The 24,944-nt window shown below is 37.3% G+C and overlaps 3 protein-coding genes and 1 long non-coding RNA gene across 13 annotated transcripts in view; 1 reads left to right on the top strand and 3 right to left on the bottom strand.

Moving 5' to 3' along the window:
* Positions 1 to 583: 583 nt before the first annotated feature.
* On the bottom strand, positions 584 to 1,988 carry srp9 (signal recognition particle 9). Its single transcript, XM_029141211.3, has 3 exons — positions 1,776 to 1,988; positions 1,582 to 1,650; positions 584 to 1,317 (listed from the first exon to the last, which is right to left on the bottom strand). The coding sequence occupies exons 1-3, from the start codon at positions 1,845 to 1,847 to the stop codon at positions 1,198 to 1,200; spliced, it is 261 nt and encodes an 86-aa protein (XP_028997044.1). The 5' UTR covers positions 1,848 to 1,988; the 3' UTR covers positions 584 to 1,197.
* A 167-nt stretch (positions 1,989 to 2,155) lies between these two features.
* LOC114849610 (uncharacterized) lies at positions 2,156 to 4,384 on the top strand. The gene is made up of 2 exons (XR_003784658.3): positions 2,156 to 2,305; positions 2,444 to 4,384. It is a non-coding gene; the product is annotated as an uncharacterized LOC114849610 (long non-coding RNA).
* On the bottom strand, positions 3,596 to 14,411 carry lbr (lamin B receptor). Of its 3 annotated transcripts, none has more exons than XM_029141210.3 (14): positions 14,258 to 14,411; positions 12,079 to 12,253; positions 11,680 to 11,886; positions 11,150 to 11,248; positions 9,239 to 9,419; positions 8,839 to 9,035; positions 8,336 to 8,390; positions 7,609 to 7,803; positions 7,400 to 7,503; positions 6,150 to 6,275; positions 5,869 to 6,037; positions 5,660 to 5,740; positions 5,377 to 5,499; positions 3,596 to 4,780 (listed from the first exon to the last, which is right to left on the bottom strand). In XM_029141210.3, the coding sequence occupies exons 2-14, from the start codon at positions 12,244 to 12,246 to the stop codon at positions 4,620 to 4,622; spliced, it is 1,866 nt and encodes a 621-aa protein (XP_028997043.1). In that variant the 5' UTR covers positions 12,247 to 12,253; positions 14,258 to 14,411; the 3' UTR covers positions 3,596 to 4,619. The 3 variants fall into 3 exon arrangements, with proteins under 3 accessions (XP_028997043.1, XP_028997042.1, XP_028997041.1); XM_029141209.3 differs by lacking the exon at positions 14,258 to 14,411 and adding an exon at positions 12,908 to 13,051 and having other exon boundaries at positions 11,150 to 11,245; XM_029141208.3 differs by lacking the exon at positions 14,258 to 14,411 and adding an exon at positions 12,908 to 13,050.
* Positions 14,412 to 16,467: 2,056 nt separating this feature from the next.
* The window catches only part of enah (ENAH actin regulator), a 65,763-nt gene continuing 57,286 nt past the window's right edge, over positions 16,468 to 24,944 (bottom strand). For 5 of the 8 annotated variants that reach the window (XM_029140787.3, XM_029140786.3, XM_055506075.1 and 2 more), the window contains 4 exons: positions 24,293 to 24,340; positions 22,933 to 23,017; positions 21,673 to 21,730; positions 16,468 to 21,028 (listed from right to left, as the gene is read on the bottom strand). In XM_029140787.3, coding sequence (XP_028996620.1) covers positions 20,991 to 21,028; positions 21,673 to 21,730; positions 22,933 to 23,017; positions 24,293 to 24,340 — 229 coding nt within the window. In that variant the 3' untranslated portion in view covers positions 16,468 to 20,990. The remainder of the gene's footprint in view (positions 21,029 to 21,672; positions 21,731 to 22,932; positions 23,018 to 24,292; positions 24,341 to 24,944) is intronic. The other 3 variants (XM_029140788.3, XM_055506077.1, XM_029140792.3) reach the window with 1 other exon arrangement.

Below are 24,944 nucleotides of genomic sequence, written 5' to 3'. Positions count from 1 at the left end.
GGGATGATAAATGGAACATATGTAAGAACATTAAACAGGAAATTCCACTGAATTGCTTTTATGGATTTTAATTTAATTTCAGATCACTAAGTTTCTTTCTCTGATCTTTCTCTTTTATTTCCTCACCTACTGATTTTATAAGCTGAAAGGGGTTAGCTTTACTTTTTTATTTCAAATGTTTGTTACTAAATCTGCTATGTTTACAAGCATTACAACTTCAGTATGGTAAACATTAGTTGACTAGAGCCAGGGGAGGGACTAGGTGTAGGTAGTCCTGAATAGGTTAGGCCTGTATTTCATAAAACGGAGAAAACTAAAAGAAATAAATACAAAAATGTTGTGGTTAAATTCAATGCAGAACCAGAACATGAACATTGCCCACCCTTTCGGGTGCCATAGATTTAGATGCCTGCTTCATACAATAGTTAAGATTTACATAAATAAAAACAACTAAGAAAACTGTTGGATTAATTAACTGGGCCTAGCTCATATCAAACTTTTATCTTTCACACCAACCTGTTATACCCATTCATTTGCTGGTTGCTTAACAGAAGGAAACACACTTTACTGAAGAGAAACCAGCTGTGCTTCGGTACATAAATTTATTTTAAATGCAAGGCAAATATTAACCGTGCATTTTGAAGTGTGGGGGTGTCTTCACACTAGTGGCATTTAGTAAGATTCTGCTTCATTTAGGTAAAACAGGCCCACAAAAAAAATATACCAATACCTGTAATCAAATTGACATAAACAGAGACATCTAATGACTTTAATGCCCATCTTTAAGCCCTCTAAAATTAACAACAATGGCAAAGCCCTTAAAACACGCAGGGGTTTGCACATTTTTCCAATTTTGTATAAAATGTCCCACCAGTTCACTTTACTTTAGATTAATATGATGAGCAGATTTGAACAAAATGCTTAACCCTAAAAAACAGGATAAGATTATTTACCAAACGTATATGAAAAAAACTCACGTGTACAGATGTGTACATACACATGTGACATGATATGTATATGCATCACATCTCTGACTGTATTAAATCAGTACAGGTGGGCAGATTAACTCACTTCATCTTAACACATTGCCATTTTACCAACGCTCAACGACTCCATAAAGTACTTCAACAGCACTCCACTCAACAACCACTACTGAACAGTCCAAGTACTCCAGCATGCCAGTGGTTATAGAGCATCTTAGTCAGTCTCCATTGCACCACTGTGTGTCTCCTTGGACACCATGAGTCTCATCAGTTTTCCGTGGAGTTTCTCGATCTTCTTCACATCCTGAGCCTGGTCCGTCTTGTACTGTAAACACTGTGGGAAGAGACAAAACACTAAGTGGGAGCCAGACAAGCGTAGGCCTCAACCCAATAGAGATGCTGTGAATTGGACCTCAATTAAACGGTTTACACCAGATGCCATAGAAATAGCTATCTGATTAAGTTCTGAGAATGCTCAACCTCATGAAGGTCTAATCCGCATGTACGAGAAGCACTTGCTTTGACGAGTTATTAGAGAACTGTGACAATTACTTTTATTACAATTACTGTGTTGGATGTGTTCGCCGACAGCACTTACCACCGCATTGTCGGTCACTTTCATACAGAGATGACCGTCGCAGTGTCTGTACTTGAGAACCACTCTGACCTGCAAAGACGACAGCAATTGGTAAATCTGACAGTGTTACCACACACACACACACACAAACACACACATGTGTGCACGCTATTCGGCTAACACGCTAACGAACTTGTAAAATATCGTGTTTTCACCTTCATTGGATCTGTCAAATATAGCTTTTCTGCGGCACGAGCGAACTCCTCCCAAGTCTGATAATACGGCATATTTTCAGCAGCGCACCGTTCCTATGCGACAAGGGGGACGAATTATTCAGCTTATAAAGTTGTCCACCTTCGGAAGAACACATCAGCAGCAAAACCAGAATCAATCACAACTAAAATACAGGATCTAAAAAAACTACATCCGGGTTATCGTTTCAAGCAAATGAACACCGAAAACAAAACCTGTGCTATAAAGCAATGCTTATTAGCGTGAAAACACGCAAATCGGCTATTTTCTGAAATGTAATTAATGTAGTGATGTTCCATTTGATGGACCATGAAAACGTCTTTCCAACAGAAGATATAGGGTGCGTGTCCAAATTCCCTTATTTTGATGGAGCTTTGCCCCTCGAGTTCCTCTCGATCCGGAAGTCTTTGTGATCCTCCATCTTAAAAAGACAGACCCACTGCAACTCAATATGTGGAGCAGCAGCACCCTAAGGTTGACTGGGGTAGTAGCGGTGAGCTAACCGAGGAGTTTACAGGAAGTAGATAATAATAATAACAATAATAACAATAACAATAATAATAATAATAATAATGTGCTGTTACATTCAATTTCCCCATTGTGGAACTAATATATGTTTTCTTATTCAAAGCAAACTAAAGGTGGTGGACAGTGGTTCTGCCCTGCCAGAGGAGACCATCCAGCACCAGCAGCCTCAATACCACTAACTTAAAAAACTAAAATGAAGACGGAAAGAACAATTAAACATAGAAATCACTGTACAGACCAAGCTGCAGATAAAAAGCAATGCACTGTCATCCATGCAAAATAGAAATGCATTTTACATTAAATCTAATATGTTTCACTTAAATAAATTACAATAAATCAAAAAAGGGTTTAAAGTACACGACAAGTAAGCCACATTTAAGTGAGCTGTGTGGCAGCACATGTGGCCATAACACTGTAGGTAATTTTATTTAGCTTGATTTAAACAATACCATTTCAAGACTTCAATCACAGTATGCACAAAAAGGCCAGTTCAAATTTGTCCAAACTAAAGCAAATTGGGGTACAGTGTCACCCAGGCTGCTAAAATTGAGCTTTATCAATAGATAGGTAAAATAAGGGGGGAAATAAATAATTGTACTGTTGTACAATGTTATGTAAAATGTATCTATAGAGGTAAAGGGCTTCTAAAAACCAAAGACAATTGTTTTTAGAATAAAAAGTGACTATGGCAAGACCAACACTAGATACTGCATTTACACAAAAGGGAGAAAGCGCTCCAAAAGTACATTTAGGTCAGGAAACAACATATACTGCAACTAGTTTTCCCTGTAGTTATGACAAACATCCCTGTCTCAGTTCACCTTGGAGACATTTGACAGTCGCACATATACATATTTGATACATTTATCAAAAACAAATAATTTTACATTCGTTAAGTTACAAAAAAAACATAGAGAAGTACTATAAATCTTTATTTTATGCAGTGATATTTGTCCTATTTATCCTCAAAAGCAATCTGATCAATACATTTTAACTTTAATAAGTCACATATAAAAACGCATTCTACTCAGCTCAACTTCCACTTTGCCAGCTTTTTAGTGAAAAAAAACAAGCTCACCAAAACTCATGTCTTCCAGGGTAAATATCAAATAATTGTCTTTCTGATTTGGATGTGATCTGCCCAGAAAACTGGGCAAACTGCCTAGAAAGTACAGTAGGTCTCAGTGTAACCATAACTACAACCATTAAAATTAACATATAACTTAGAAAATACAAACATAAGCCAAAGAAAAAGCAATGTTAAATATCCCATTTATTGAAAACATTCTTTTCCCAAATAACATGATGGAATATTTATATTTACATGGTTACAGCACATCAGAAAAATGCTATTCAGACCACTTACTGTATTGCTACTTAGGTACTCATCTTCAGCTGCAAAGACATAAAAATACTTTTTGGGTTTGCAAATGCACAGGATAAAAACACAATCTACAGCTGATGTCACAGTCTTCATTAAAACTGGAATTGTTATTGGAGAGTTAAAGCTTATTTAGGCAACATCTAAATACATGATTATTTGTGGGAAATGAAGTTCATAATATGCCCAAGAGACAAAAATACATACTATTATTCAAGAGAAAGATGGGATTTCCATTCTAAAAGAGCAAATAATTGGTGATGGAGAGAAATGTTGCTTATTTCTTAACGGATGTGAACAATAAAAACAAGCAGTGACATGTCCCCCACAATTTGAAGAAGACAAATGCATGATCCTGAGGTAGCAAAGCCTAATCAAATACACTTCAAATTGATCTAACTGAAATTCTTTTATGCTAAACAACTAGCTTAAAAAAAACAAAAAACAAAACTTATATACAGAAAATTATACACAACAAAATGATTCAACAATACTTTAAATTGCTTCCAATTTAACCCTCTGACAAGATTCTGAGTCCTGAGAAAGATCAGTGCACGCAAACTGCATAATAGGCATACAAAAAAAGGCATACTTCAAAATTAATATATTGTAATAATGTGATACTGATAACGTTCTAAACGTTCTAAAATGAGAGCAAAGACATGAATGCAGGGCTGGTATGTTTGTTTTTTTAAGTATAAAAGCAAATCCATATATACAAAAATATACATCCTAACAAGACATTACTGGCAACAGTGCTTATTCACAACCTCCCCTTTATCTAAAGGTGGGGAAAAAGGCAAATATTCAAATTGTCCATTATACATAGGATTATGTACTACAGGTCCTTCAGTCCAGATTAAAAATTTCATTTGGGATTTTGCTAAATTGTACTTCCTCAGTACACATGGGGAATGATCCGGTAGCGGACAGTTCGGCAGTACTCATCCCAAGCCAAACCATACTTCCTCCTGCACTCAACCATGTCACGTGAATCTCTGTGCACGAGCAGGATGATGAAGTAGATCATGTAGTACCACGGCAAGAGGTGGCTGAACCCTGGACACAAATGGGATAAATATAAAATTTGCATTGCTTTGTTTGCAGTAACTTTACTCTGCTAAAAATGTTTTCTCACAGAACTCTAAAGGAAAAAAATCCAAATCAACTTTCCTTCATGTTCACTAGTCAGTGTAGTGTATGCTTCCGTGAACTTAAACTTATGTGAAGTGATCCTACAACATTAGGAACTAAAGTATTAATACAGTATATAACTGTGCTGAGTGATCACTGAACTTGCTATGTTCATGTGTGTCAACAAGTAGATAGAAAACAAACTTGGTGTAAGAACACCAATGCTTATAAAAGACCCTTGTAGATATTAGCTGAATGGTGATGTATTAATAAGCTGCATGCGTTAGGATAAGTTTGGCATAAATTTAGCGGGAACTTATTTTTCTACTGTCCTCACTAGAGGCTTTGCCTTATCAAGCACTGAGAAGGTTTAAACAAGCTGGGACAGAACAAAAAACTCAAATGGCGTGTATGTCCTCAGAGAAAGCACATTGCAGATAAACACAATATTAATCCTGCATCTCAATTATTTGCCACACATGTTTGGTTATATCTGATACAACTGAACTAAATTAGCTTACCACAGGGTAGGGACCAGGCCAGAGCCATGAGGAGGTCTCCAAGGTAATTAGGGTGGCGGACCATGCCCCACCAGCCGGACACTAGAAGACTCTTCCCTGTAGCTGTGGGGATTGTCTTCAAGTCTGAAGACAAGGGGTTAGCAAAGTAGCTTTTCTTAGCTCGTAGTTCTATTTATTGGCAAATAGTTCACTTGAAGTTGTTTAGCATTTAGAAGAAATGTTTAATAATGAGACTATGTCATTGTTTCATGTAATGTCTGCTACAACTTTCAGCAACACTTACAAGACAGTTTGGGGTCTGATGGATTTCTCCTGAAGGCATTTTTCTCAGAGTTGGATTTTCTGAAGATGTAGAAGCCAACAACTAAAAAAAGAATCAGGACTATATGTCAGCCTCACAAGGACATAAGCAGAATGGTTCTGTAAATGTCCAATTTGAAACAAGGTCAATACAAAGCACAAAAATTCATTTTGGTGCTCTGCTCCACTCACGTTTAAGGATGACGATAGCTGTAAGAGCAGGGACGCTCAATGGGCTAGGGTGACTGACCAGGTAATACGCCTGCATGGTGTAAGTAAATGGAACCCACACAAGATCACCAAAAGCCAACATGAAGCCAAAGCCATCGTGCATCAAGTCCATGGTGGTCAGGATAGCCTCCTGGGGGGTAGGACAGTAGCTTAAAGTATGGTATTTATTTTGCAAGACCTTTAATGTAATGTTTTGCTATTTTATTTTTTTTTATTTTATTTGTCTCGTCCTGCAGTGTTACCTCATTCCAGAGACCATCCACCACATAGAGCAACTGGAAGAGGTTAACAAGGATCATGGAATTGGATGGAGCATCCAGACCCTGCTTCTTCATCTCAGCCAAGGCCATCGCAAAGTTGATCAAACACTAGATAAATCAAGAAAGAGAGAAGCCAGTATGAATGTTTCCTAAAAGCCAGGAGACGAACAAACATTTTGACATTTCTATGACAACGGCATTGTTTGACATATTCTTTGACGTTACATTAAGAAATTATGATATATAATGTAAAGCAAATTTAATTGCAAAACATAGTAAGATCATTCCACCATCCAGTTATTTGCACATCAGAGACAAAGATATCCTAAACATTATTATTATTATTATGTATTCTTGCAAAACTGGATATTTAACACCATGCTCTATGTTGAATTTATGTAGAATTATTATTATCATAAAATATTGATATCATACCAAAAACAAAAGGTCACAACCTGTATTGGATAACCTGAAGAACTTAGATTTGATCATGGCCCAGTTAGATTGGTAAAATCACTGATTGTGTTCTCTTAGCTTTAACAGTCTACATCCTATACTCTACCTGTCTGATCATAATGCTGCATTCAACGCTATAGATCACAGCATCTTATTACAGAGAATGGAACATGGCAACAGGATCAAATAGGAGGGTTCATTGTTCATGCTAACAATAGATCTTACATGCCAACAAAAACTTACTTTAGAGTTTGACAGGGTTCTGTCTATAGTGCAGTACTTTTCACTCTATACATGTCTCTCTAGATAATATTATTAGGAAAAGCACTACGTTATACTAAGTTATGGAAGCAGATATTTGCTCTGGCTGACTTAATGCTGGCTTCAGGTTGTGAAAACAAGTGTTTCTACTGCACTATCCTTGTGGTACCCTAATGTGAATCGTGCCGTTTTATTTCTACCACCAGGCAAAGACAAGATTCTTTTTTTTTTTTATGACAATATAATACAAATTCAACATTTTGTAGCGCTGCCTATAATACAGGGACAACAGATCTATTTCAACAGTGAACACCAGTAACTGATCAACCTGTCTGGTAGGTAGATGTAACAGAATAAGCTGCTATTCTTGAGAACAGCGATTAGAATCTGTCCTATTTAAATTCATAATTCCCAGTGCCAGTCGCTGCCCTGTGAAATTAAATTATTTAGGTAGTCAATCACTATAGATTTAATTCTTGTAAATTTTGTAGTGAAAGGTTTGCCCGAAAACTCACCCAACCAATCAGTCCAGGGCGCATCTCGCAGAAGAATTTCAGATCAAAGTTTTTGATACGAGGATTGAGCTCATGTCCTTTAAAAAAGTCATAAACCACATTCCCTGCAAAAACAGCAGCACAAACTAGTTTTAATAATGTGTGTTAGTTTATTTTGAATGTAGTTCAAGTAAACAAGTAACAAGTCAGAATTAGATCACTCTCCTTACCAGAGTTACCTCCCAGTGCTAGTTGCTCTGGAGCAGCATATCGAGAGTAGACATACAGGAAGATGCTGAGCACAAAGGAGATGAGGAAGGAGCCCGTGGCCAGTTGTAGGAAATGGCTGTAGATATATGTGAGGTCAACACCGTAATGAACTGCTGCTGCAACTGCTACAGCACTCACCACAATGGCAAAAAAACCTGGAAAGACACATTGAGAAAACATGTATAAGTACTTGTCAGCAAGTATCTATGCAGAGAAAAGAATTTTAACCGTACTATGAACAGGTGGATTGTCTTGTTGATAATAATGTAGCCTCACAGTGTATGATGTTAGATGCAATTGCCTATCTGAAGAAGAAGAGTGCATCAGAAGAGGTGACCTCAATGGCACAAGAAGAGGAGAAGAAGAAGTCTAAAGCTTAAAGCAGATGACCCAAAAGCTAGAATGTAAGGGGTAGAACATTCTTGACTAGCCCTGCTAGAGTTTAAAACTAGATACTAAAAAGCATTTTGGTTTACAGGAACCACGATACTTATAATAAATAGAAGAATATTGCTGAAAAGAAACCTAGTGGTGTTTTTATTGTCCTCTTCGCTTATTTTGTGTTTGCTTATGTGGGATTTGTTGGATTTACTATATAGCTGAATTTGTGAATTTTTTAGGACCATGACCTTACTTTACATGACTAGTTTATCAGTGGGAATGGACATGTGCTTTACATGGACTCACCATTGGTTCTGTACTTCAGCCTCTCCCCAGACCTCAGTGGCATTCCCTCACTCAACTAGAGGGAGAAAAAAAATAAATTAATAAAAGGATTTAGAACTAATCAATAAGAACAAGAGGCAACTATATGCACTCTGCCAAAATCCTGATTCCCCTCTCTACAGCAGCCAACTGCAAACAGCAAAAATATCACATTTGAAAAAAATAAATTGCAATAAAATATTCATTACACAATTCTAATGAATCCTAAAATGTACACTAAAAGTGCATCATCCTTGATAAGGTGAGAGCTTTACTGTGCATGTACAATATTTCTTCTGCAATCCATAATTGGAACAGATCAGACTTTTATAGAAAGTAGTGAGCTTCACTGTGCAGAATACTGGCAGTATTGTTCTGTGCAGAAAGTACCACTGTACATCATTTACAAAATGCAAAAAAAAAATAATAAAATAAAATAAAAATAAAAAAATCATAATTGAAAAATCTCTATTTTTTCCCCTCACCTTTCCAACAGGTGTAACATAGAGCAGAGCCTGGAATAGGATCCACAGGATGATGAAGCTTAGGGCCTGGGCATCCCAGAAAACATCAAGTGGGGGCAGAGGAGGGGGGAAAGTGGCCAGGCTGGGGTCCTCCTGGTTGACGTGGAGAACTAGGAAGAGGACCCAGGCCGGCAGAAAAAGCAGCCAGAAGTAGGCTCCTGAAAAGGCAAATAAATAAATAAAATACACAAGCATTTTTGTATCATGTTTATGGATTCTCGTGTTATGTTTTGCATATTTTCAGGGCAGAACAGCTTTTGGGATGAAATTGCTGTCTACTCATTCTCTAGGCGGGAAGCTGTTCCACACACCTGTTTATAATTATACTATTTCAGCATTTTACGTCCACACTGCAACCTACCTATCTTCCCGCCAAAGTCAAGAGGGGTGGCGAAGGTGGCACCTGCAGCTTTCTTTGCTTCCTTCTCTTCGGGATGCTCTACTTTGGCTTCATCTGATTTAGCATCTCCATCATCCTTCCTACGTCGCAGATTGTAACGACCTTGGATCTTCTCAGGTTCAGCCTCTACCTTTTTCTCACTCTTTAGAAGAAATAATAAGGCTTGTTTAAAGTCTTTATTAAAGATTTTGTAAAATGTGCATAAAGATAATAATCATAACATAACACACATTTTTGCACACTTTCAAACCTTAATTACTAGGGTTACCTGACAAATTTACTTCAACTACAAAGAAATCAAAAGGATTTCACACGGTTCATCACTAGTGCTCACTTGGACGGTAATTCAATGTCTTAGATAAATGTGGCATAGAAAACATATTCAGTGTTGACATTTAACAATTTCTATCACGTGTACCATACTGGCGCAGTACATTTATAGTGTGGCTGGATTAAAGATGGGTGAACAAAGTTACTGCAGTGAATTAATTGCTAAAGGCTCACGCACTGCTTTTGTTCTCAGGCAATTTTACGTAGTACATAATTACCTCTAATTAACAGATTGCAATAGGACACGTTATGGTGTAACAATGTATACCCTGCTCTATGAACCACCACCTGATCGTGGTAGAGGAGTTTGTGTGTTCAAATGACCCTAGAAGCTATGTTATTAAGCTATATGTCGAGGATCCACTGGAGCCAGGCCTGGGGTTGAACTCCTCCACTTGGGGCCAGAGGACAAGTATCTTGGGGTCTTATACTCAAGTGAGGGGAAAAAAGGAGTGCGAGATTCAGATCAGTGCGGCGGCTGCAATAATGCTGTTGCGAAGAGGGAGCTGAGCTGAAAGGCGAAGTTCTCAATTTACCACTCAATCTACGTTCCTACCCTCACGTATAGCCATGAGCTTTGGATCATGACCGAAAAGATCTCAGATACAAGGGGCCGAAATAAGTTCCCTCTGCAGGGTATCTGGATGCACTCTTAGAGACAGGATGAGGAGCTCTGTCACCCGGAGAAGAACTCTGGGTAAAGTCGCTGCTCCTTCATGGCAAGAGGAGCCAGCTGAGGTGGATCGGGCATCTGTTTCAGATGCCTCTTGAACACCTCCCTGGGGAGGTGTTCCAGGCATGTCCCACCAGTAGGATGCCCCGAGGAAGACCCAGGACACGCTGAAGGGACTATGTCTCTCAGCTTGCCTGGGAATGCCTTGAGGTCCCGCCGGATAAGCTGGAGGAAGTGCCAGGGGGAGGGAAGCCTGGAGCTCCCTGCTTGGACTGCTGGCCCTGGATGAGCCAATGGAGGGATGAATGAATTGATTTATACTGGTATTATCACGGGTGGTAAGATATCGCACACCCCTAAGGACCAAAGTATTTTATTATGGAAAAGTTTATAATAAATTGTTAAACCCACATCAGTTTTATAAGCATTGCAACCCTGCTTAGCTCCCTTAAAATGGCACATACCTCTGCAATCCTTTTAAAAGGCTTTGAAGGCAGACAGAGTAAAGAGGCACATGCTGATCTGCCATGTGACTGGCCAAATAAAGCATAATCTTGTGAGGGGAGCCCCTCTCTCTCTCACAACATGCATACATCATGACATTCCATTAGCTCAAATGTACCTAAAAGCCTTTTCACAATTAGAAAGGAACTACTGCCTGGAACAACAATGGCTTCCAACAGTCCAACTTGCATTTTCATCCAAAACATTGAACACATCTGTACTAACAATGTTTCAATCACCAATTCTTGATAAGTCATATTTTTTGATAGAGTATTGTTTTTCAACTTGTGAAAACTACAATGCTCTAAGAAGTCCCTCCTTGCCACAAGCCACAATTTTATTTTAAATTACAAAGCAAAATTTACCTCATTTATTTTGTTAGCCGTGTTATTTTCCACTTTTAGTTTGTCCTCATTCTTCTCGTGCCTGTTGTTGCCGTTGTTCTCAGGGGTCTTTGTCGGCTGCTGCCATACAAATAGAGCCATAGAGAAAGAAAGAATGAATGAATGAATAAATCAATGGATGGATTAAAGAATAAATAAATAAATAAATGAATACACACACACACACACACACACACACACACACACACACACACACACACACACACACACACACACACACACACACACACACACACACACAATGAAAGCATTAAACAAAAAAAAAAAAAATTAGCAGCATCACATATTGTCACTTATGTGTTTCACCAAAAACAGGCAAGAATAGTTTTGCCATTATGCTGTGTCTTACAAATGTTTTTGTTAATATATTATATGGTCATTAAATTATATAGACCAAGTGAATATGAGAGAGTAGCTTAACATCAACATACAAATATATATACACGCTTCTCCATCATCGCCAGAACTACAAGAGAAAACAAAAAGCTTACCAGGGGGCTGAGAGTGACCTCAACATCTCTCAGCCTTGTTTCTCTGCGAGAAGATGCTGCATTGTCTGTTATTGCTGCAGCAGCAACAGCTGCTGCAGTGCGAGAAGATGAGCGCCTTGTCGTCCTCCCTGGGGAGCGTGAACGGCTACGGCGACGACCAGGTGATCGAGAACGAGAGCGGGAACGGGCTTGGAAACCAGAAGTACTCTGAAAGAACGAAGAAAGCATTAGTATAAAAGAGCCGAGTTACTGTTTGATATGATGGCTTGTTACATGTACAAGTAGACAAAAAAATGCAGAATACCACTAACTGACGAGAAACAATAGTCTACTCTCAATTGAGTGGGTGGAGATTTCACATACAGAGCTGCCACAAATTAAACTGAAAAAATGAGTTACCTTGAGGTCTTGCTCCCTGAGCTCCAACTCCGTACCATCTTTGTAGATTACAGTGTAGAGCTGACTTTTTAAATCAAATCCTAGCACTTTGACCTCGTAATACAGGCTGCTGCCAGGCCAGCGGCCCATCACTGTTTCCCCTTTCTGGTACTTTAAAGAAGGCATCATCACTGTCCTGAGAAAGGTTAAGGACAAAAGAATGTGTAGTTATAAAAGAGAAAAAAAATTTAAAGTAAAAACATGACAAAAATTGTTTTTAATTGTAAACAACATAAATTACTGACATTCATTTGCCACAAATACGGAAAATTAAGCATTGTTGCACTAAGCAGCTCCTCTAATTATTCTATCGAAACATAGCGTGAGATCAAACTTTAGTTTCTTTAAATGAGAAAAATGTCAGAATCTCAAGAAGCTTATCACCCACACTGCTTTGACATACAGATTTTTCTGTCCACTAAACTGAAGAAAAAAATCTGAATAAAGTTAAATTTGTTTAAAAAAAAAGGAAATCTAATCAAGACTTTTGGTTATAAATTTTAAACCATCCACACATCTTGGAAGAAGGACTGTTTAACATTTTAGAATAGTAAGATTCTATAGCAGTGTGCAGCTCTGGACACAATGAGATGGGCTGAGCAAGGTCAGCATTATAGTAAATTACTGGCTAGGACAGTTGAGCGGGTGGAACACTAGCATTTTTGGTACACACACGGTTTTGTTTAAACCTAGCATGAATCTAACATCCAACTCAAAGCCAAGCAGACGGAAAAATTTAAATTTTTTGGCAAACAACAGCAAAAATCAACAAATCTAACATTTGACGCACCACAAGTAAGTCCCCGCCCTACGCTTCTGGCTCATCTGCCGAGTTTTATGTGGGACGCTAAAACGCCATCTCCGCTACATCTGAGGCAAAGCTGATGAAAGGATGCGAACGTAACGTGGGCGGAGACTCGACAATAACTAACTCAAAAACACCCCTCAAAGCTCAAACATGCGGTAAAGCTCCGCGTGCCTTTAAAATGTGACGTATACATAAATGTGACGTGTGTAATATATAGAAAATACTGTATATACACACCAAATAGCATACGTCAGCGTCTAATTACTTAGCAAGCATAGTGGTAGAACAATAGGCAGGTCGATGCAATACAACTCAAACAAACTCAACTACACTTTGAAAGTTAGAAAAGTTATCCTAAAGTCGCAATATAAAACTTTCTCCCACTTAAAGTACTTAACGACACCGGCAGACAGTCCCACGGGCATCTGCTGGTTGGTACGAATTGTAGTTTTAGCGCCACTGTCCACCAGGGGCGACAAACAGCAGATTCAAATTTATTTTTAAAAGCGGAGGCGATACAATGACTAAAATATGATTAGGCATCAATTAACAGCGTCACAAGAAAAACATTAGTAAAGTAGTTAGGTTTTGCAAATCGTCTAACCAAGTTCCATACACCTATTTGTGAAAACCAATATTTAAACGTAAGGCTATACAGCACGCTATACTGAAACTTTCCAATAAAATTAAGCATTTTAATCCTCAATAGATGAAACTAATGTGTCTTCAAGGACAAATATTTTCACGCTAGAACTCGACTACATATGTAGGGATTTACTAAAATGCGCTGTAAACTTGAGATGCAGCGTAACGTTAGCCGTAAAGCATCTACAACCGAAAAGGGAGGGAGGGAAAACGTCACGTATTCAAATTTCCAAGTGTAGTAGAAAAAACCCAGATCATCCACCTAACAACGATCACAAACATGAACCAAAGTATAACAAAAGAAATCCCTTAACATTTCGAAACATATAATGAGCAGACAATTGAGAAGATGATTGGGATCTAAAAAAAGACAGTATGTAACTAAGCGCGGTACTGTCTAATTTCCGAACATAGAAGGGCTAAGTATTAATATTATACATATTAGAGAATACCACGCCCTAAGTAATTTAATTAACGTCGCAGTGGTACATACAAACACACTATATAAGTTATTTTTAATCTAAACCGATGAAACAATTTTAAGACTCCAAGAAGTAGTCGGAGCCGACATAGCGGTAGCTTGTGTTAGCCGCAGCTAACATTAAGCTCATATTTCCAAACAAAGAGAAACGATAAGCGATTTGCTATTTTACACCATAAGTGCATACACTGTGCAGTTGTCCTTACCTTATTATTATGTGGATAACGTCAGGGTGAACAAACGATGAGGCAATCCTTCACAAGATAAAGAATTATTACTTTTATCCTAATATATTAAAAACTGACTTCACTAACGTTTGACGTAGAGCTCCTCCCTCCCTCTCTCTGAGCAAAACCTACCAGTAACCAGGAAGGCGCGAAGCCAGCTGATTGGCTAATTCAGCTTCAATTTCAAACTGTTCTCTCGTCTAATTGGCTATTGTTGGCTTTTAACCGAATTTTCATTGGCTCCGACAGACTCACTACTTTTCGTTTACGCCTACCCAAATGCAGCCAATATGGAAGGGCACGAACTTTGGCGTTATAATTGAAAAAACATTTTGTTCAATAATTCTTTTTATATAAAAACTGTAACAGTTTGGAAGGTGTTAAAATCACTGTTCAAACTATATAGTAGGATTAGGTTTACATTTTATGCCTATGGTTGGCATGGAATAATGTAAAAAGTATTTTAATTGTTTAAATTCTACAGTAGGTTATTTCATGTATTCACTCACTTTCTACCAATAACTGCATGAGTTAGTTATTTTGTAAATAAATATGTAGACCAAACTCCCCATCAAAGAAAAGTAAAAGTCTAGTATTTGATGAATTACTGTAGTTAATTACACCTCCAGTGATTGCATTCAAGTAACTTCCGTATTTATTATTCTCAGCTGTTTAACAGAGTTCATAAACATAATGAGTGAAAGAAAATCGATTTAGAAAATTTCACTAATCTCTGTCTTTTAGCAGCTTCCTGTCTTTCTCTATGCAGCTCAGGGTGCTTTCCTGTCAGAGTGCAGCACAGCTGTAAAGCCTCTACTCAGGCTGCAAACCAAACAAAACCTCATCTGAACTGCAAATGCATTGCAAGTCCTCTGTGCTCGCTTTCAACATGTACCTTCAGTGTGATCTAAAGTCAGGCCAAACACAAACCTTCCTCTGAATAAAGTGCAGGAAGTTTTCAAGAACTGTAATAAAAATTGAATTGTCTCTATTTACCATAAATCTACATATTCAAATCAGAACAATGTTGATAAAGCATTCTACATTCTGTTTCTCCACAGTCTGCTAATTCTCTGTTTGCATTAATGCAAACTAAAAAAGGAAAGCTGTTTGTTATACATAACAGATTAAATGACAAAAACGAAACATACCTTTTAAAAATCCTGTGCAGTGGTGAGAAAACTAATTTGCACAATTAAAAAGGGATCTGAAATGAATGTGTTTAATTATAAAGAGCCATAATTGAATCTTCTTAAAATATCAGATTACAACTGGAAGTACAAACCACATGTTGCTGCAGTATATACTGTATAAGGATGAGTTGTCACATTGACCTCTGTTTGTTCTTTCCCTCTTCAGTATGGGACCAGCAATCCGGCTTGGCTCTTTGGCAGAAGAAAGGCGTGCACATTATGACATGCTGAAAAAAGTTGAATACTCAGAGTACTCAGTTAACCTTTCTCGTCATGTTTCCCTTCTGCCAAGTGTAAAAGAAGCACACTGTTGTTGGCGCAGTTGAGAAGCTGTGAAAAAAGTTAGATAATGAACTGTTCTTTATGTTGCGGTCAGGAAAGCACTTCCACTTCTTAAGGCCAACACAGAGGGACTGTGGAAAAGCTTGTTCCCATAGGCTATAGGGACTCTCAATCACCACACCACACTTGGCACACAGTTTTGCTCATGACTGGTCATTTCCTTCTATTTCAATTCTCTTTTATCACAATTTTATTAATATATTATTTTAATTTGATGTTTTCCTCAATATTATCTCTTTATATATCTTTGATTTTGAATTATTCTTTTTAGTATTATGTTCATTTATGTTCCAAATATAATCAGAATAAGTCTGAATTTAACAATGGTATAGGCTTGCTGAAAGTGTGATTTTAGAAGTTAAACTAACACAAAAAAGCTGAATAAAGTAGTAAAGTTAGTGTTTAGCCCCTTCGAGGGGTTGGCTCTTACAACCCTATGTGGTCTGGTATGACCAGCAGCTAACTGTAACTATAGTTATAGTAGCAAGTAGCCCAGTAATGTAATGTAACATTAAATTAGTCAATTTTATAGCATTGGATAATCATAGAGCCTCATTTGCAAATATTCAGACAGACAATAGCTAATACACTATTTTACCTGTACAAGTCCACTGCTGAAAATCACAACTAAATTAGAAGTACAATACCAAAAGCAACAAAGTGGAAGCACTTTATTACAAGTAAAAGTCCTACAATCAAAATCCTGTTAATTTCATACAAGCATTACAAAATATATTAAATAAGAAGCTTCAAAACTAGTTCATAAAGCAGAAAGTCTCTAATTGTATCTTTTTGCTTAAGTTCTCTTCATCAAGTTTAATGTTTTGTGTAAAAATCTGATAAAATCTATGGTAATTTATACAAGCATCAGTGTAAAGTAAATCTAAGGGGCTGTAAAGAGATTAAAAATACTTTTTCCTAAGCATTTCACAAAATATGGAATACATGTACATTGTACATGGTATTTAAATAATATTTATATTCTGGTTAAACTGCTAACAAACCAAAAACATCTAAAACCTGTAACAAGTATCTTCAGTTATCCAGCATTGTAAATATTTGAATAATATCTTTAAGGCAACTGAAATAAACAGGTTCAAAATCATTGTTTACATCAGAAACAGCTTTTCGTACATTGCATGTTTATTTAATGTGCTCAAATAAAACAATATGTTAGCATGTAAGGAAACCTAATAATTATGAGAACAGTATGGTACAAACGAGACAACACTTTGTCCAGAAACCCACTGAGAAATATGCTTCAGTTGAATTCACCTCTGCAATTCTCTCTATAATTTCACATGTTCACAATTCTTTCTGTTTCCTCAGCAGAGATTTGGACACTAAGAACACAGATAAATGTCCGCAACACAGGGCAGACATCAAAGCAGAAGATGTTACATCTTAGCCTTTTGGGCCCCACCATTTGGGGTGTAGTTGTATCCTATTCAATTCTAATGTGTAGTCAATTGTGTCGAGCCATTCACACCTGAACGACCAGTGCCAAGGTTGGTACTCCAGAGCCCGAAAGGTTTTAAAGACTATCCCACGTGAAGAAAGCATTGCTGCAGTTTCCTTTAAAATGTCACATTTAAAATGACGTGAGGCGAGACAGAACAGACCGATGTCTGAACTTCGTAATAGGGCTGAAATTTCATCTCAAAAATCATTTTAATTCTTGCTGGCCTCATACTTTTGATTGCACTGCTAAGATATAAGAAAAGTGACCTCTTAGCTATACATATGGAAAGAAACCCCATTTGCTGAGAAAACAACAAGACATCTTCCACTTGAGAAACAGTACTAAGGTCCGGAACCTCTTCCATCAAATCAACATGACTGTAATGTAAAAGATTTAGAGGCCCCTAGATAATATGACTACTCATCTTTAGATCTTTGAAATGTTAAATGCAACTTCAGAACAAGGCACAAACCACATAGCTTTACAAAAAACCTTTCTTGATTAGACCATTACACCTCGTCTCATTCAGGAGAGCATACAGAAACAGGCATCCTTCTGTTTTTAGATATTGACAAAATTATACAAAAATATAAGATTATGTTTAGCACAAAACTGCCAGGTTGAATCCTTTGGTGAGAGGTTTTTAGCAAGTGAAGGTATGTTGATTTGCTCTGTGAGAGGTTTTTTTGTGTTAAAGTGCAATTATTTCTGTGTAAACACGAGACTCCAGGCTTTAAAAGGGTGAATGAAATAGTGAGATTAGGAATCTAAAATCTGAGACAGATGGCAACAACATCCTCCAAACTTAATGGTTATGGCATCTGTTTTTAAAAAAGGGTCTTTAAGCACTTTAATTAAGCCATTTAAACAGATTTGACCCCAGCCAAAGAAAGAAAAACAGAGCTTGTTCTAGAACACCCAACAGGATCTAATTAAACTAAAAGTTTACAGACATTTTAATTTGTTTAACTAATTGCCTTAATAAAAATTTAAAGGGCCACTTAAGATAACATGTATTCTGTGTATATAATATTCTACTGCAGGTTTTTCCAACTTTATGCAAGTGTGATATTAAATTCACTGGACTTGTCTTTTAATTTATAAATAACATTGTGCAATGGCACATCAAGGCAATGGTCAGCTGTTAAAGTTGAGCCTTCAGTACAACTCTATTATTATTAGTATAGTCTTTGCACTGTATTCAGCCCAGCTATTAATGAAGTATATGTTCAAATACTGTCAAGTGGTGCTTCTGTACAATTCATATTGTATGTCTTCAACTCAAGTCTACTTAACTTGTTTCCATCAGGCAATTTTGTGGATAGCACCTGGTACTTTTTGGTATCATCACCAAAGGGGATCAAAAATCCTTGGATGATACCAAAATGTGACACGAAAACACTGCAAACAACCGATTGGTCAGAGAGAAGCATTAGTACTACACCCACAGTCATTCCGACACAGGATTTCCCATACTCTCTTCTGTCTTTTTGCTGTGGCAAACATATATAGAAAACACACAAACGCAGTATTCCTTCAATACCCAACAATATTATTTGCAGCAGTTTCACGGGAGTTCACAGCAGTTTCATTCCAGCATCACTATGCCGACCAGCTACAATGCAGTGGAAGACAAAGTACCTGCAGCCAGAGGGGAGCAGAGTAGAGCTGAGTTCAACTGGTACCATGCCATGTAAAACACTTTCTGATGACAGCTTGGTGTGGCACAGCCCTTACAAAGATGACAGCATGGTGACACAAAGGTATTGCCTTGTAGGTTTTTACTTGGGTTCCACAGAACTGATGCTGTATTGCTGTGGGTCTTTGTATTTGTGTTTCATCTTATTCACCTTCCTCTCACCTGGAAGGTCAAAAGATTGTCCTAAACAGTCTGATGTACAGTGACAGTTGTAGTGTTGGTTTGTATTAGTTATAGTGTCCAGTCCAGTTTTAGGTACAAAGTACAGAATTGTAACATGGACCTTTATCCGTTACCTTAACACACTTGTACAGTACTCTGCATGTACAGTTTTTGAGATTTAAAGTCTCAGCTCCCAAAACATTCCTGTCAGATTGATTCTGCTCATACTCAACAATGTACTGATAGCAGAGTTCAAACTAATTTGTTTAAAGAATAAAATTGTCTTAAACTTTCTCAAGGAAAATTACAGTCCTTCATTTTAACAATGTTACGGCAGCAGGAAAGAATTAAAAGATTAAACTAATAAGGAAAAGGTGATAAAAAGGTATTATCAGCAAGCACTGGTCAAAGAGTAAATGGCACATTCTTGTTCTCATTTGACACCATCCCATCTCGTCCATTTTTCAAAAGTAATAAAAGTAAAACAACCAGAAGATCTGATCTGCTCCAATGTTACTGAAGTTACAGTATCCATTGACTTTATAGGGAATAAATGCAAAGTCACCTCCTCTCTCAAAGAAATTCAGTGTGGTTTTTAAGAAGCCAAATAATGTGTGACAGCAAACCAGAAGGGTCGAAACTAAACAAAAAAAAAACGTGGCAATATGTTTGGTGGAATCTAGGCAGGTGAGCTATAGAATAAATGCTACACTTATTGCTTGTAAGAAACCTTGTGACAATTAATGCTGTTTTGTGGCAGACCTGTGAAAGAAAACAACCATATATGCATCAATCAGACAAATACCTGAAAGAAAGGAGAAAAAGAAAGAGAAGGACAGAGCAAGAGTGAGAGTGAGAGAGAGAGAGAGAGAGAGAGAGAGAGAGAGAGAGAGAGAGAGACAGAGACAGAGAGACAAAGTCCCCAAATGGAACCATTCAAGGAACAAAGTATTTAAACATCTGGTAAAAACTAACATTACAGGTATTTTTTAATCAGCACTTTTTGTTTATAGATTAAAGTTTGGTAGAGAGCTACAAATGGCTGCTGCCTGACAGGCAGGTACCCTGTGTGTCTCCTCCAAGTGCCCCACAACAGGGCGAACAAAGAAAGGACAGTGAAACTTCTCCACAGGTTCCAACCTCTGGCAAGAAATGAAACTGAATATGAATGCATCCTGTGATTGGATTATTGAGCTACGTGATATGGCCATAGAGCTACAATGAAACAGACATGGTTTGATAGATACATGTGTTTTTTCTCCTCATTTGTACATATTCTGGTTAAAATATTTTTTTTCAGGAAGACAAGCTTTACAGTGTCCTGCAGTTGTGCACTTCATCAGACACTGCTGAAGAAGCAAGCAGTGCACGCACACTCACGCGCACACACACAAAGTTTCTGTCGTCACGCTCCCTGAATAAAACACACCCTTTTGATAGTAAATCACAAGATCACCGTATCACTGCTGCTGTTCACTATTTACACACCAATGTTTAATAGTGTTGTGAGTGTTAAATTATGTTACTATACGTGAAAGAGAGAAGTCATCTTTGCATAAAGACTTTTGTTTCTCTTTCAAGCTGTGCACTGTTCTGCAGGATGCAATGCCCTCAGCTGGGAATGGGCGGGTGGGCACATGAGACCGTGCAGATCGATTCCATCAGCCATTGCTACTGTGAAGCTCCAACCACCACCATCCTGTCTGCTCTCGTTACGTCAACAAACAAATGTCTTTTCCTTGTAGTAATATGGTTAACATCATAATTTCCATCCTGTTGTTGTAGTTTTGATGACTTAGAGTAACACAATGTTGGGTCACGTCAATTGAGTTCTGAGCAGGCAGTCTGGATCCTTTATGCCGTGCTAGACTTTCCCAGCTCTGCTCGGATTGCTGAAGACGCAGAGAAAAAGAGAAACGTGCACGTTAGACTTCCACAATGTTGTTGTTGCATGTAGAAGTAAGGTAGAGCGTATTTTATTTTTATTTTAAGTTACTGTGTTAAAAACAGGTTAAAATATGACAATCAAAATCAGTCCACACAAATCCATATTCATAAGTGTGTATATTCAGTCTTTGCAGTGTTGACAATGATGGAGTTTAGTAATGCAGTTAATGTAATATTATATTTAGGCTTTAACTGTAGGAACACTGTATTTTCAAATAATGTTTGGTCATCTTACTCTTCTTCATCTCATCATATATAGGACTACTGACCTTATTGACCTTTTTGTGATTCTGGTATATGTGATTACTGTATATGGCTGAACTAAGTCAAACTGTACAGTTTCAATTTTAAGGTAAGGTAAATCAAATGAATTCCAACTGATAGTAAAGTCAGTGGTAATTAGTAATTGTTTTTCCTTACACAATATTTTTGGACATGAAATGTCACGGTTAATTTTTAAAAAAGTTTTAATTTTGAGCACAACTGTAGTTGGAGACATGACAGAAAATTGTACCTCAATTCTGTGGTTAAAATACCATGTTACATGCGAGAAAAACACTATAAAACTTCAGAAAATAAATATTATTACCATCAATGAGCTCTTCTTTCAGCTTGGACAACTCCTTCCTCATCTCATCCATAATGTCCTAAGGACAAAACAATATGTTATATTTTCATAGCAAAAAAAATTTGCTTTAGAATTAGGCGTGTGGAGGTTGTTTCTCTATTAAAGGAATCGTCTTCATGAGATTAAGCCCAAAGACTTAATAATAAAAAGATGTAAACAAAGAGAATATAGTTGAATTAACCACACAGGAAACTTGATATTTAGGTTTAATACAAAAAGTACGGGGAAATGATAACTGTCTTTGTAACAGTGTGTCATTAGCACTTACAGTCCTCTTGCTGTGACCAATTGTAATGCTAGATAGGCGGAACTCTAGCAGACTGTGTACTTATCTAACAGGCTCACTCACAGAAGTTAACAGGGAGGAGCTGCCATATAACAGGACAGCTCACTGCACACACCCACATGCTTTTACAAGTAATATGGCAGCAAAATCAGTAAAAAAAATAAGTTATTGATTAGAATTAGAATGGATTAGAAATGTAATTTTGCCACGGCCTTTTCTGTGCCTGGCCTGGTGCTACAGTATCTAATTGCTTTAATTAGTGTCTTGGGATCTATCTAGAACTTAGAGTCCACTTTTTAGCCTGAACTGACTAGACATGGTTCAGAAATTCACAGACCTGCAAGTCTGAAATAAGTGCAGGCGAGAGGAACATTTACACAGTATTGAAGTATGGGAATGAATACTTGATTGATAAATTTAGTTTTTCAAAACTTTGCAAACTATTTGTCAACATAGATTTTAAGGTGTGGAGGTTTACAGATATCCTGTCATTTAACATGTACATACAACAAAACGGGAAGCAGAGCCTTTATTATAGCTACAAAGCTGCTCCCCTTCTGTGGAATCATCTTCCAGTTTAAGTTCTAGAAGCAGTCATCCTCTCAACTTTAAGACCAGGCTTAAAACCTTCCTTTTGATAACGCTTAGAGTTAGAGAGTAGGCTCATCAAAATAAAAAAAATGTAATTACATACATATATTTGAATATTTAACTTATATATACACCTGAATAGTGGTGCTATATAAATATAACTTCAATTAACACACCTCATAAAGCCATCGCTATAACACCACAGCTCAAGAATGCATATAGAACCACACATTACATAACCTACATAAGCATATACTGTAGAGTTTTTTACTATTAAGTGAGGCAAAAAAGCCAAAAACAATCAATAATCTTTAAATGTGTGATGGTCCCAAGTGTTTTAATACCTGTCTCAATCTGTCGTAGTCAACACTTTCTGTTGGCACACCATTGGCACTTAAGGACGCAGTAGGTGTAGGTGTTGATTTAGGTCTGCAAAAAATACATATACAATTAAAGTAATATTGACACAGAGCCAGGAACAAGCGGAATAAAACAGGGGAAACGGAGAACAACATCAGTTCTTCTATGGGGTCGGCATGTTAAACACACCAATGCTCAGCTATCTGTCTATTTCAATGTCTTTCCAGTTTAGCCACTGTTCTGTTTACACATCTTCAACAAACCCAGTGATTGCGGGTCCTTTATGTAAAGGGAATGCATAAAAGCAGTTAGAAAGCAAAATCAGTTTAAAGCATGCGCACACTCCCCTAGACATGCATGTAAATAAACACAGTAGAAAACACACACACACGGTTTACAGAAGTCCAAAAAAAGGAGTTAAAAACCAGTCAGTTCATTGGTTGATCTTTTGGTTATTCTACACATTCTTCTATTGTATCATGTCACTAAATTATGTGTGAAATAATCCAAATATTTATCAAGCAACTGTGTAATTCTATTCCAACAAACTAAATATTTTGAATCTACTATCAGAACTCTGAACTTAAACCATCAGGAAAACCATCATTCAGTGTGAAAGTAGCTGTAGTAGCTGTGACCTTTGGTGGTTTTAGGGTTTCTGATTTAAAGATTCAGATAGATGCATAATTTACACATTTTGTACAACTAATAACTTTTAGAATCTTCAAAGTAATGCATTGCTGCAAAACCATTTAGCAGATGTTTGGTGTATTTGCATGCTAAAACACTGGCAACAATGTTTTGAATAAAAAACCTAAACACTTCAGTTAGACCTAATACTCTAACGGAGTCATAAATTTAAGTAATTTCAAAAACCTGGAATCGGAAGCGTTCTAGTCTCTAGTCTTGTGCATGTGTGCGTACATTAGTGGAGCCTTATCTGCGAGAGGCTGCTGGACCTGGTTTGGCTGTGCAATGATAATACTGTCCCAAACGCACTCTGCACAGGGTGGACACATTTTTGTTTGACCATATGTGCGCGGGACTTTCCAGTATATGCTGAACACATACGGAATTCCCTGAGTGCATGTATGCAGTATGTGGAAAATAGCGGACTGACAGTTTTCCCCAAATGGGACAGTTGACCTATTCCCTGGTAAATTTGGAAAAGAACACAAAGACAACATAGGTTTCATTCCAAGCACAAATGAATTCCTTTCCAATATGTAAAAAATGTATAGAAATGAGAAAAGGGAAAAAAAAAGTAATCACAGCAAACTTCAATTAAAAAGTAGCCTGTTTTTAAGAACTGATGTCTCATACTCTCCTGCCTTTTCTCTCTACCTGTTGGAAGAATCTGCTCCCATTGGAATTCTCCACGGAGTCTCTCGTCTGTGTGAGCAGCAGAGAAACTGACTTAACAAATTACAGCTTAGTATGAGTGCACCTCTCTACCGGATCAGCTTTAGATGTGGTTGATGAATCCAATACACTCCAAAACGTCCACCAAGTTGGATGTAAAAGAATCTAACTGAACTATAAATACAGTTCAGTTTTAGTTCAGTTTATTTACTCTAGAAATGCAGAAACAAACCATCTTTTAAAATAAGGCAATCAAGTGGCACACTGTGATCTCAATAACAAATAGGATTATGGTGTTTTCTTTACCTTAAAAACAGAAACTATAACTTCTAAATTAATTAACATTTCCTAAAACATAATATTATTTAGCTGAATTTCTATATTGGTTTGATTTAGCCCATAGAGCTGTATCTAATCAAGTGGCCAGTGGAATATGAGGAGTCATAAGTAATCATACACTTCATGCTTGATCAACTATATATTTTACTGGCTCATTTAGGTCCAAAAACGCAAATAGCACCTGTTTGTTAATATCAAAACTTTCACACTTTCAAATAGAATGTGATTCTTTTATCCAACTAACAAAGTAGTGGATAATTCTCCACCCCAGATAAAATATGTAGGGAGGTGTAAC

The sequence above is a fragment of the Betta splendens genome, chromosome 24 (assembly GCF_900634795.4).
Source record: "Betta splendens chromosome 24, fBetSpl5.4, whole genome shotgun sequence".
NCBI lineage: Eukaryota > Metazoa > Chordata > Actinopteri > Anabantiformes > Osphronemidae > Betta > Betta splendens.
This window is presented reverse-complemented; position numbering and strand designations above follow the sequence as displayed.